General features: G+C 43.6%; 1 protein-coding gene across 5 annotated transcripts in view; it reads left to right on the top strand.

Annotated features, from left to right (window-relative positions):
• LOC146784305 (cytosolic purine 5'-nucleotidase-like) overlaps window positions 1-14125 on the top strand; it is a 548710-nt gene that overhangs the window by 527189 nt on the left and 7396 nt on the right. For 3 of the 5 annotated variants that reach the window (XM_085635738.1, XM_085635737.1, XM_085635736.1), the window contains exons 14-16: window positions 6648-6699; window positions 7490-7550; window positions 13190-13366. In XM_085635738.1, the coding sequence (XP_085491864.1) occupies window positions 6648-6699; window positions 7490-7550; window positions 13190-13366 (290 nt within the window). The remainder of the gene's footprint in view (window positions 1-6647; window positions 6700-7489; window positions 7551-13189; window positions 13367-14125) is intronic. The other 2 variants (XM_085635740.1, XM_085635739.1) reach the window with 1 other exon arrangement.

Below are 14125 nucleotides of genomic sequence, written 5' to 3'. Positions count from 1 at the left end.
TACTATCATTGGCAGCGCAGGTAGGGGCAATAGGTAGTGCAAGCAGCAGTGGCTTCTTGATAAGGGCCCTGGTACTTATGTTTTTTACAAATTAATTATGGAATACACCTTTCTACACCCACCTCTCGGTACCTCTTTCACAACCTCACCTCTCTACCACTCTCTGTGCCTACATATTTGTTTCGACCTTTCTACCACCCCACTCCCTTATCCTGTTCCACACCGGTTTTAAATCCGTCTCATAACCTACTGTCTTTCCTCCATCCATTTCACCATGCTCAACCTCATTTCTCTCTTTATCTCACATATATCGCTCTACAACTACATCACCTCTATTCCTTTTGTCCTTACTCTCTCTACCATACCCCTCTTCTCCACCACTTTATATCTGTCTCACATCTCTGTCACTACTTCATCCCTCTTTCCCTCCTCTCTCTCTCAATACCTACTTCACTTGACGTCACCAGTAATTCACTAGATCGTACCTCCAACTATTGTCTTCTTCTAGCTCTGTTCCTTCTACCTCACCTCCCTCACTGCCCTATTTCTTTCTCACTCCCCCTTTATCTATCTTCACCTTTTTACAATCTATCATTACCTTCTCTCTTCCCTCTGTACTTCTTTGGTTTTAACTCAAGCTCTCTACCTCACATTTCTGTCTCTACTGCACCTATCTTTCACATTCTCTCACCAGTGTGTCAATGTCACTTCTTTCTCTGCCTAATTTCTATCTTCCTTCTTCACATCTTTTCTCAGCACAACACCTCTCTTTCTACCTTACACCAATCACTGTACCTTTCTCTCTACCTCGCTAATCTATGAACCTTTGCCCTTCTAGACCTCACTTCTCATTTTGACATTCTTTGTATCTCAACTCTCTCTCTACCTTTTATCTCTCAATGCTTTTCTGATTACTTCACCTCTCTGTTTACTTTTACTTCTCTCTGCCCATATGTATCTGTAATCACCTCTTGTGAGAAGCCGGCTTATTGTATGGTGCACACTTATGTAAGTGGGCACCCTACACTAATCCAGACAACTCTTATGGTGATTTAGTGGTCTTAGACAACCATAGAAAGCTCTCTAAGTGGTAGCTGTGGAGAGCAGCCTTCAGGCGTAGTCCAGAAGGAGTTTAAAGCAGCTTGTTTTACCAGAACATAATCTTAGTGGTATAGATTAAGTGAAAAAGAATCATACAGTGAATTTATAAAAAAAAATGTGTTTAATATAAGATACTCACTAACGCATACAGATATCTCCTACCCGGAGATATACACAATGCCCAAAATACTTAGCAATAAAAACAGGTAAGTAGCACAAATACACAGTGGTCGCCAGGGGGAGACCAAAACCATATACTAAAATAGTGGAATGCGAACCACGACTCGAGTCAAGACTATACCCAGAAGACGTAGAAGTGCCGGGGACCCAAGGAACCACCTGAGGTAAGTAACCAGGAACCCCACGGAGGTCGTGTGCAGAATGGGAACACGACCACTGGCTCAATACATGTCAATGGGTAAGTCGCAGTTGTAATTTTAAAGAAGCACCCTTCCCAGTGGACCCTGAAAAAACCCAGTGGAAGACAGAAGGTTGGAGAGCCACTCCACCCATGGATACCATAGGAACCAGGATACCTACACAAGGGAAGCAGGGTGCATAAGTGTGAAGTGGCGTCGGAAACCGACATGTTATGTTATGTTATGTTATTCGTTCTTCTATAGCGCAGAGCTGCCCAAGCAAAGGGGCGTCCCGGCGCTTTGAGCGGCAAAACGAAAAGATACATAGAACAGAATGTAATAGAGAGAGGGAGGAGCGAGACCGAGGAATGAAATCTTATGTAGTAAGATGACATCCAAAGGGAAAGAGATAGGATTTAATAGCCCTCCTGAACATAAGCAGATCATCAAACTCCTTGGAGGACTTCAGGAAGATGCCGCTGCTGGAGAAGGTGAAAGTTTCCGGTGGAACCCAAATGTGGATTCAAGATGAGAAGTACCTGTAAGCAGAGTGGATAGAGTCTATGCCACTCAGGAGTGACCAGGAGACACAGAAGATGAATACCCACCGATGTTGGGTGTTGCAGGAGAGTTGACGGTGACATTGGAGCTGCAGCTGTGAGGACCAGGCAATGCTGTGGAAGACCAGGAGCCGTTCACAAGCTGTCCCATGTCGGATGTCGAGTGTTGAAGGGTTTGTGTCTTTTGGGAGCACCAACAAGCCTTGGCAACTGCAAACAACGTGGAAAGCAAAGAAGGTGCAGTGTTGAGACCAGCAAGGTCCAGGTGACTCACCACAAGCAGGGGAGTCAGGGCAGGCCACGAGCAATCAGTGGAGCCCACAGAAATCAAAGAAGACCCTCAAGAGGACTTAGAGCAACTCACCAAAGATGCAGGCCCACGGTGCAAGTGATGCAGTGACGATGAAGATCTTGGTCACAGGAGATGCTTGAGGTTGGGGCTTCCTGGAACCCAAAGATCATGGAGGAAGTAAACCAAGAAGCCTTTGCAACAGCAAGTCGACGCTGGTCACAGGGGTTCGGTTCCTTTGTCTCCGACGTGCGATAATTACCTCAAACTTGGTGAGAGGACAGGGCAGGCCTCCAGAAATGTGAAGAACCACCACCTGTGTTGCTGAGTCTTTCAGAGTCCGTGGGAGCTTGGGATCAGCAGACCAGTCAGCTTTGTTGTGGTGCCTGCAGATGCAGGGAAGTGACTCCTTCACTTCAAGGAAGATTCCTTCAGGTGTCTTGGATGTCCACAGGCCTGGGAAGGTTCCTGTATGGAGCACAGTCGCAGACGTTGCAACAGACGAGCAGGGCGACGAGACCAGGAACAGCAGGAGTCTTCCTAAATAGTCTTGATGCCCAGAGCGAAGTCCAGCGAAGTCCAGACTGCCCAGACGGTCAAAGAAGAAGTGGTGTCTTGAAATGAATCTTGTCCCACGACGAATCTAGGGACCCACCTGCAGCTAAGCTCTTAAGAACCCTAAGGAAAGGGTTGGGATGATTCAAGGTTCCCTCCCAGGGGAGGGGCGGACAGTGGGGAGGATACTCCCATGTCCTTTGATCAGTTTCATGCCAGAGCGGGAGCCAATGGCTTCCTGAGCTGGGTTGAACTGGTCTATGCAAGGAGGGCACCAAATGTGCCCTTCAAGCAGACTGAGTGGCGTTGGCAAGCACTCCCACCCGGCCTCAATCCACTAAACCCTGTCTGGGAGGTGGTCACAACTCCCTGTGACAGGATACCTATTGTTCTGCCTTCCCCTGCTCAAGCTTGGCTCAGCAGCAGGAAGGCAGAATCGTGTCTATGGCCGGCAGCAGGCGAATTGTGCTGTCCGTGTCTAGAAGACTGGTACCGTGAGCACTGAGGGCCTCCCAGAGGAGCTTTACCGTGCATGGAATGATACCTCCCACACCACTTACGGTTCAGGGGTATGATTCCATCATGTATGATACCAAACATAACAGGGTTCGTTACAGCCAATTTATAGATGCTCATCACGTAATGACACATGGCCCCTCTATGTATCATAATGGCTGATGCACTTTCACTTTCAAACTTGGTGAGAGGACAGGGCAGGCCTCCAGAAATGTGAAGAACCACCACCTGTGTTGCTGAGTCTTTCAGAGTCCGTGGGAGCTTGGGATCAGCAGACCAGTCAGCTTTGTTGTGGTGCCTGCAGATGCAGGGAAGTGACTCCTTCACTTCAAGGAAGATTCCTTCAGGTGTCTTGGATGTCCACAGGCCTGGGAAGGTTCCTGTATGGAGCACATGTATCATAATGGCTGATGCACTTTCACTTTCAAACTGGGAGAATGGACTCCGAAGGTTGTAGGGGTGTCCTGCTCAGGATTGAAAGGCCGGCTTTAGGGGTGACTTATAGGTTTTAAGTGCAGTGACCTCAGATTTTGGGAACCTATGTCTGTAGTAAGTGGTGGTAGCTCCAGCCTACACAGGCTGCAATGGCAGGGCTGTAATTACAGTTTGAGTGGTCCCGCATAGGTGGCATAAGGCAGGCTTCGGCCCATGGGAGATCCCTGGTGTACCTATGCCCTGGGTACCTCAGTACCATATACTAGAGACTTATAAGGGTACACCAGTGTCCAATCTCTGATGTACCCAAGTACTTACCATACCAAATTAGGGGCGAAAGCACAGAGACTGGGGTCCTGATTAGCAGGATTCCTGTCAGACTAGTCAGAAACAGCATAGCACCAAGCAAAAAAGTGGGGGTAATCATAAAAGCAGATCCTACTTTCCTACACCTCTCTTTCTACATTCCCTCTTGCTCTACCTCACCACTCTATTCTGTGTACCTCTCTCACTCCCTCTCTCTTCACTTGCTATGCCTATCTCACTCTCTCTACCGCGCTCTAAAACCTTTCTTATCAGTATATCGATTTCTTTATCTACCTCTTCCTGTTTCTACCTCTTTATCTCTTTACCTTACTACACTCTTTACATTACAAATGTTTCCACCTCATATGTATCTCTACATCCATTCTCACTCTACTTAACCTCTCTGACTATACCCTTCTTATTAAGAATCTGTACTTATTCTGTCTCCCACCCCTTCTTGTGTCTCCTACTCAGGAGAATTGGTGGTCACTGCTTAGCCAAGGTACAAAAAGAAACTTCAGGAGAAAATGATCAGTTTGTTTTTGATGGAATGGGAAAATCCTCAGAGCAGTGCCATGATTTTCACTATTGCAGCACGACTGCCAGTTATGAAGGAGGATTTATGATTATGAATATCTGGAAATTAAACCTAGGTTTCAAGCAGGACGTGAATATCATGCACCCATTCACTAAACAATAACTATCTGTCCCATATACCTTGCTATATGTTTCCTTCAGTGAAGGAACAGGCTGATTAGACACTGAATTCCACGTAAACTATTTTTGTTGTAAAGCAAAAAAAATTAGATCCAAGCACAAAAATCCATAATTTTCTCAATGATTGTTGTTGATTTAGTAGTACTCTTTGGTGGGTGAAATGTAGTATGAACTTTCAGCTGTATTTATGTGCCCACATTTCTGAAAGATTGACATATAATTCAATGCAAATTGTACCTATAGCACCAATATGTGTCAATATTTTAATGTAATAGCAGGGTAAGATAGTAAATCTAAAGTTGAGTCTCCAGTAATATAATGCCATAATGTATTCAATGATTTCCTGATCCCATAATGCTGGTATTGTATTGAGTAATAAAACTGCACAGCTCTCTAAATTCTTATCTTTGTTATTCAGTGCCTATTTTGTTTCTAGTAAATCCTTCTATCTGTATATTACCTTTTCCAAGGTGCTGTCCAAAAGTCTTACCATGACCTCTCTGAAGAATCTGTTGCACATCATCTTAGGTTTTTTCATTAAATATCTGCTCTCTGCAACAGTTTGTTGTAGCACAAATCAATTCCCCAAATTGGTTACTTTTGATCAGGGATTTTGGGTAGCACATGTCAGCCCATAGTGGTGAAAATACTGCTGTATAGTTCCTGGTCATACAGGCATGCAGAAAAGGATTGTTCATGCTCAGTAATAAATCAAGAACCATCATTTACTCTTGGCTATAGTTAGTTGTTAGCCTTAGTTTGAAGTTGTATGTATTTAACTTTTCCGCAAATCCAAAAGTTTCTTCTGTGAACCGTGCCAGATTATGATGATATCATGTAAAAAATGAATCCATAAATTAACATTTCTCATAAACTGGTGATTCTCTGACCTGAAGACACGGTCTCCCATCAATTCATTGTTAAAACAGTGCAGCATGGCACAAATTTACAGCCTATAACCTACCCTGTAATTAAAGGGGGAAACATCACCATAAAAAGAAAGAAGTGTGAGTAAGGCAAAATTGAAAATATTTTAACAACGTTGTACTTTATTGTAATTATCTGACCACTGATATAAAAATACCTTATTGCCAGCTGTCCAACATCATGGTCTGTTGAGTAATATAAAGTCACCACACCCATTGTTACTCCCAACATATTTTCTTTCTAAAGAATACTTTAAAATCATTGCAAAACATATTTTATATCCTGACAAAAGAGCCTAGTTTACAGACTACAGGTGACAAAAAAACTGTCTATATAGAAAGCTAGATTATGTGTGGAATATCCTATTCCTCCTTAAATGGGTCTTCCCCTAAGTGGTCTAGTAAACCTGTGAATTTTAGGGAGTACATAAAGGGTGGCAGTACAAGTTTTTCTATCCTACTTCATCTTCATATAGAAGGTATTGACTAGACCAAAATTATATTTTCTGCTGTATTTTACTTAGAAATACCTGAGTTGCATCTGATGCCAATTGTCTATAGGTTGAACAACACTCTGCGATCCTAGCAGGTTATTTCGCTTTCACTCCTCTCACTTCATTTTTTACTTTTGTATATTTTACAAGGCTCTAAGTCTCACTTAAGCGATTTCTCCTCTTGCTCCCATCTCCCATGCAGCGCTTGCGTTAACTCTTACGTAAGGCTCATGGTCTCTTGGCTGTGACCTCATGAAGATCTCAAAACATCCATTGTATTGCCCATTGCTTTACGTACATCATCACATGGCAGGCAATTAGTCCATGGCTTAGCTCTTTGGCAGTTTCAACAAACAGCCACCAAAATAAAACTACTTGCTCTCTTTCAGAACTGTTTGAGGAGCTGAAAAGCCTGGACATCTTTCTGGCAGAGCTATACCAGTAAGTATAACCTCCTTGACTGTTGAACAAGACTCATCATTTTCAATATCGGGAATCAGGACAAGAAGGGGGTTAATAAAGGGCCTGCTGAGATATGGTTAATGGTGTTAGGTGAAAGAGTTGCACACTGAACACACATCTTTCATTTTCTCTTCAAGACAGTATGGTCTCCTTTAAATGTTTTGTTTATGAGATTTTGGCACGGCCAGTAGGTTGGCAAGCAGCAGCATTGGGATCGGATGCTCAAGGTGGAACCCGTGGAAGCCTTTTTCTCTGGTTGCCTGTTTCCACAGCCCTACACCTTAGCTGTATGCATGTGGTAGTTCTACAAAACAGACCTACCTGAAAGTCAGGGGAGGCAGTACAGGGACAAAGACAACGATACAGTATGTTACAGGGGTGCATAACTTCATGTACGTTTTTACTTGCACCCTGCCACACATTCGTTTTGCACTCTCATCCACAATTTCTATCTCTGTGGTGCAAAAATGATCAATTCCCTCAATTACTGCTAGGACATTCAATGGGCATGGAGCATATGTAGGTCCACATATCACAGAAGTGGGTACATTTCACTTTTGATTTACAACAATTCAGAGTGTAAATACAGTAACAATGGGGGATAAAAAAATAGCAAACTATCCTCGTCACCTGCACGTCATGAGCTCTGGTGTCTTGCTAAGGTGGATAAGTGGTCTGTTTTAGGTGGAGTGAGTTGGGTCAAGCATTAGGTAGAACAAACGTCTCTGCAGCATAAACCCATGTGCTTACCATATTCTCTTCTGTCAAGGGACATGGACAGCGGAAGCAGTGAGAGGCCAGATATCAGCTCTATCCAGAAACACATCCAGGTAAGAAAGGTCACCATGCCACGGTTGTGCAGCCTAGGGTACATGCTGGTTTATCCTTGCCTTGCAGAGCCTGCAAATCACCTATTACGGAGATATCATGCAACAGGAGAGATTGTTTAGAATTTCCCTATAATCATCACCAGACCTTTGTACTTGCAGTCAGACTTCATCTGAAGTGACAAAGCTTTATCTTGGATTCAAACATATCTGTCCACCTGCATCAATTTCAACAGGATTTGCCTTGATAAAGCAATCTTAGTGATTGTGGAATGTTTGTTGGTAAAAGCTTTATGATTTGGAAAATTTCACAACACACGAATCAGTGTTAAAAATTTGACAATGAATTAACTGACTGCTTAAAGTTAAAGCTGACTAAATCATGATGAAATATTGCGGCAACACTTTTTGTCACAATCAATTTCATCAGGCTTTTGTTTGTAAAATTAGCAGATTTATGGGTCCAGAACCTACCAATGATGTTTTGTTATGCTGAAAAGATTCATTTCATAGGGATTTTACTTTCCCTATGACCATATACAGGGGAATAAAATGAGATTGTATGTTAAAGTCCTGCACAAGCACTCAGCCGGAAATGGCTTGAACTTTATTGCATTGCCTAACTAGCCTAGCTGTATTACCACTAAGACCACCTTAACAAGTGGCGGAATTTCATCTGAAGCAATAATTCTGGGCAGAATTCTACCACCCGTAATTCTGAGTGTCCATTGGCCTAGAATTATCAGACACTGGAACCTGTTACATGTTTTACAGACAGAAGCAGAGAGCAGGAGTACAGCCTGGCCACTGTCCAACCCCGGCAACATCGTGGGCAAGCAGACAATGCTTCTCCTGGATTAGGCCCAAGCATGGCTTAACTAGCCCCTCCTATACACCACTAATCACCCCTGAACCCTTCCACCCCCAGTGGCCCTCCTGCTGACACTTTCCACCCTATGTCAGCAGGAAGACAATGTCAGCATTTCTTCCTGGAATGGGTTGCAACTACATAGAACAGGACCCAGTATTAGTAGGTCCATGCAGTTACTCCCCATTCCAGTGAGAACAGCTTCATTTGCCAGACTGTGCTGCAAGGATACGAGCTGGAACCAGAAATTTTGGTCTACCTGTATCGCTACACAAAATGTTATGGGGACCCACATGTGCCAGTTATAGTACCTTGAAAATATACTTTGTAACACATAAATACCCAGTTAGTGCAAAGAATCAGAACAAAACATTGATGATGTTTACATTAAATGATGACAGATATCTGGCAGACACGTAATTCTTCATTCCTTACCTGTGGGTTGCAGATAGTTAGCGGGTATGGGCCTCATTTTAGTCCTCTCTTTTATTTGACTCATTTCATCACAAAAATATATAAAGCATTTGTCCTCTGCCCCTCTTCTTTCATAGCTCTAGGAAGTTAGTTTTGAAAAGTCCTGAATTAAGTGGATCCTTGGACTTTCTAAATGATGCAGTCACAAATGTTTTGCAACACAGCCTGTCCAAACTAGCCATAAGCTTTAGTGCTAGAAGCCAGGGTGTAATTTTTTGAAAAAGTGTGATATGCAGCAGACGTGGGTGTCTTGAAGGTCTTGTCAAAATGGATATGTGTTGAAACAGTCACAAACTATGCCTTGGCCCTAACACCATTGTCATGAAATCCCAGTCAGAAAGGTGGAATTGAATGGAAAAGAATCCCAGGCTAATAAATATAGCAGTGGTGCGGCTCTTATTCCGGTATTCATCATGCTTGGAGCCATCATTTCATTTTACAGATAGTACTCAGACACTACAAAGGTGGTTTGAGGCCAAGCATGGTACTGCTTCTCAAAGGTCTGTTGACCATCATGGCCTGCATTCCATTTCTCTGGGGCCCAAGGAGAAACTTATTTGTAGATGAGGAACAAAGAAGGTGGAAGGCCGTTTGATTCACGAGCTGACCCCAAGGATGAGTATCAGAGAGACTGCAGAGTCTCGATGTTTAGAATAGGCAGGGGTGGATCCTCCGTAAGCTCTGACCAGTGGAAGCGTCGCCCCACTGGTCAGAGTCAGTCACAGAAAAATAAAACAATATCATTTTACTTTTCTGTGACTGCCTCTGGCTGAGGCATGCTTGTGTAGGGCTGGGCTGGACCAGGAAATGACAGGGAGGAGTGGTGGGTACTTATAAGTGCACCGGCCAAACAGACATGTGCACTTCTATTTCTCCAACCAAGCTGTGTTGCACAACCAAGTTGGAGAAAAACACTGGCTCCCAGGCACTGCCTGAGCAGCAGACCAGACCAATCATACCAATCTTGGCGCTGTTCTCAGAGCATGAGAGAAGCGACTGGATTGGGTGGAATGCCTGTGTTTTTTCTTTAACTGCCGAGAGAGAAGCAAGAGGCAGCCATCAGCAGGAGCGACAGGTACTTTTAAAAAATTATTATTTTTGCTTAAATTCCTCATCCAGTCCCCCCCCCCACTGTCCTTTTGCAGCGGGCGGCCACCACTAGGAATAGGTCTTCCAAAAATGGTCTAACCAAGTTGCATCACCTGAGACAATGTTTTCTGAAGGTACGAGACACATTACAGGTTGCTGCCCTGCAGGTGTCATCGATCAAGATGCACTGCTGGGATGCTGCCAAACTGCTTTCCCCCGAAATATAGAGTCATGGATTCTAGAGAAGCAGAAGGAGAAGGAGCAATACCCTTATCCAAATAGACCTCAACAATACAGGTTTCTTAAAATCACTCAACTAATCTTTATAGAAATCTGAACTTAATAACTCTTGACTCAGTCCAAATAATGAGAGACAAAAATTATTTGGTTGGCATATGCCTGAAATATACAACAAAAGCAGCATTGCCTCTAGTACAGAATGGTGGGACACCATTGAGCAGAGAAATCACATACAAAGACAAACAGTGTTTGATATTGAAGGTTATACATTTTGGAAATGTGAATTTTGAAGCTGCCTTGAAAGTATTAACGTCACCAAGAGTGATGAAGGGCTTCTGAGGAACAACGTTCCCTTCTTTCTCCTTGGCAACATCGAAGACTGTGCCTAATATCAGTAGTGGTGGAAGAGGAGCGTGAGGGACAGATAGAAGACTGCAACATCATCCGCCACGCATAGGAGTTTGATGCGGCTTGCACCACCATTCCACTGACGGTAAATGCAGGCTTCTCCTGGTTTGACCGTTTCCCATAATACAGCTAAGAGTACTCATCAAGGTCCACTGACCTAAAGATATTTCTGAACTCTTCCAAAACAGTTAAAGATCAAAATGCCCAAATCACCCTCTTCCACTCCACTTGTTCCATAGTTGCACAGGTTTCCACCATCTCAATCTTCATTCCACTGTCTATTTTCTACTCCCACTTCCTTCAGATTTCAAACCCTTAAAAAAAGGCCTGCAAAATGTTCCTGTCTCTGATAAACTGGGGAGCTGAATTTTGCAGACATTTATCCTCTGACTGGTTTTCTGCCATTGCCCCCAGCAGATGCTCTAGAACCTTAGAGCAATTACCTTGTTGTCATTTGTACTTCATGAAGAAACTGCCATTGGGTGTTCTCCATGAGGCCTGAAGTAAGCCTAAGACCAGGTGAATTTACTAAAACTGACAGTGAGCCGCACTGTCAATTGGAGGTGAGCTGCCGTAATTGCAAGGAAGAATATCCAAGGCAGCTAACATAGCCTGCATGGGTGACTCACTTGAGATGAACATTTTCCCAGGTGATCTGTAGCCCAAATGACTTGTACCAAAAGGTGAACCAAAAGAATCACAAGATGGCTGAGGATGTGCCAAAGGCAAAAAAGATTGCACCCACTCTTTAAACTTGCAATGAGTCTAATGAGGTGTGTCCAGCATATGATATATAGGGAGGGGAGGGAGGGGTCAGGAGCCTGATATTGAGGTGTCACTCGCATCTATTTATGACCTTTAGTAAGTCTGCCTAACTGATCGTTTTCCAAGCTTGAGAGGAAGAGTAGGGTGGCCAGTTTCACTTTGGGTACCCTTTATTGTTTTGGCCTGATCGTGATGAACCTTGACACTTTTTGACCCATCATGCAACTATGGTACTCCGGTCATGTTAGGTGTCTCCTTGTCCAGTGAGTGCGCTGATACCTTGGGTGGCTTCAACAGCAGAGAATATAAAGCAAAGTTTGAGAGCAAATTTGTGTTCGAAACTACCCAGTTTTAAAGTACTCATAGCACGCTGATCAGTAACTGTGACCTGTTGGGGGAGCCACAGCCTTCTCCTCATGCATGTGTCAATAACTCCTTGCCAACTCCAGAGCCAGGAGGTGCCAATGCACAGGACAGCCAGTGTCCTGAAACTTTGAGCGGCTTGGATTCCCCAATTACAATTAAAATGACTTGTGCAAACTATGCAGACACCAGGTTCATCAGGCCACTGCCCCACTGGCATTTTCCTCGAAGGCTGCAGACCAAGGGGCTGCTTTCAAAGTAGCATGAGCTGCCATGGCCCAAACATGCCCCCACGGCTCACCTCCAGTCAAGGCTTCCTGGCATGTGGGGTTGGTTTGAATGGTTTTGCCAGGGAGGATTTTGGTTACCAGTCTGACCATGGCTAACTCTGTTATTAGTTAACAAAACTCTTCAAGTAAAACCTAAGGTACATTCAACAAGGTAAAAACAAACTTTAATTGGAAATGTTTCACATTCTCTCCGCTGCAACTGTTTGAGCAAATATACATTCGCTAAACACTAATCTGGAGGCATATGTTCACAATGAGACTAGAGTAGGTTGACTATTCTTAATACATATGTTTAGCTGTACTATTCTTCATAGCCTCCTCTATAGGGGCAAATTATTATTTAACTAATGTACAGCAGATGAATATAAAATAGTTTCACACTGTGAAAGAACCTACCTAATTTGCTGTAGCAGTAGTTCTGCAGCTTGAAGCTCTTCCAGATTTACATCACCCACCCTTTCTCCTCCCTGGTGAAAATCTAGTTGGTATAATCATTCTGTACACAGTAAAAAGAATGATGATGGTTGATAAGGAATGGAGGATGTGTTTGTACGTTTGACATCAATTTGAATCATAATCAGGCACATGCATCAACGTTTATTGCGCGCGCAAACGGTGCGATTCGTAAAAATCAGCCGTTTGCGCCCGCAGAAAGGCCTTTTGCGATGCATTAAAGTGTTAGGCATTCGCAATTTAAGAAATCGCAATTCATAGTGATTTCTTAAATTGCGATTCCTTAAATGCAATGCATGTACCCCTTAGAAATAGCGAATTCGCTATTTGGGGCCGCAAAATACAGAGAAATTACTCTAGTCTGTATTTTGCAAAAACCTGGAAAAATGCACTTAAGTGCATTTCTCAAGGTTTCAGGTTACACACACACATGCCCTTGGGGCACGTGTGTGTGCAACCTGGGTGCACAATACAATTTCAGGGGTGCAACAGGGTGTCATTTTGACACCTTTGCACCCTTGAAATTGCAAGCGGAATTTGCAAGTACATATTGGTACTCGCAAATTGCGCATGCAATTTCCCATTCATTCCTATGGGCCTATAGGCCTGAAGTATTTATCATTATAAAACTAAAAAAACCTATAACTTTTGATTCTCACTTGTACTGACTTCACCCTGCCTCCTTTCTACAGAGAGTCACCCATGAGATGGACATGTGCTATGGAAAGATGGGCAGCCTCTTCCGCTGTGGTTCGCGGCAGACACTTTTCGCCAGTCAGTTGATGCGCTATGCCGACTTGTATGCTGCCTCCTTCATCAACCTTCTGTACTATCCATTCAGCTATCTGTTCAGGGCGCCTCCAGTGCTGGTATGTACAATGACTTGTTGATACATGCCTTGGGAGCCAAGCACAGATATTTTCATTAAGACAACTACTATAAAAATTAAGCAACAGTGTGAATAGATGTGAAGACAGTTATACGCACCTTTTTTATGAAGACTATAGATTGGGTGGTAAGACGGAACCCAAGAGCTGAATCAGTGCTGTGGTAAAAAAGTGGGTAAATTCAAGTATGAATGACAACCTGTCCAGCGACTGGGGCAGCGGAGGCAATGCTTTCACCACCATGGCCACGGTGAGCCCTCCAAGTTTACATTCTGGCTGGTGACCTTTTTTCCTAGAGGAGCCGCCAGCATTCATTGCAGGTTTCACTTCTGCGGAACAAAATATAATGATGACAGGTCACTATGCCAAGGTGGCTTTTTTAGCACTTATATCATTTCTGAACATAGAACTCCAAACAGGGATACAACTTCACAAACTATGTTATGAATGGACCCCAACAGATGTGGGACATTTATGGACGTTTTCTTTCATTGTTTGCATGACATTCCTGGACTGGAAATAATTAAGGTATGATTGGCAGTGGAAAGGTGGTCAAATGTAGAGCAGCCACTCAGATACCATATACGCCAGCATATGGCTTTGCAACAGTTTTCTCAATCGCAGACCTGGCTTTGGCTACACTGTATGAAAACTACACAATTTCTTTGCACTAAATAAGCAGCACCCTTCTTACAAGCCACCTCTAAATGAGGTCCTAAATCCCTCTGAAGAAGCAACTGT

Source organism: Triturus cristatus, chromosome 11 (assembly GCF_964204655.1).
Source record: "Triturus cristatus chromosome 11, aTriCri1.1, whole genome shotgun sequence".
Lineage (NCBI taxonomy): Eukaryota > Metazoa > Chordata > Amphibia > Caudata > Salamandridae > Triturus > Triturus cristatus.
Note: the sequence above shows the minus strand (reverse complement) of the source record. Positions and strands in the feature narration are given on the sequence as shown.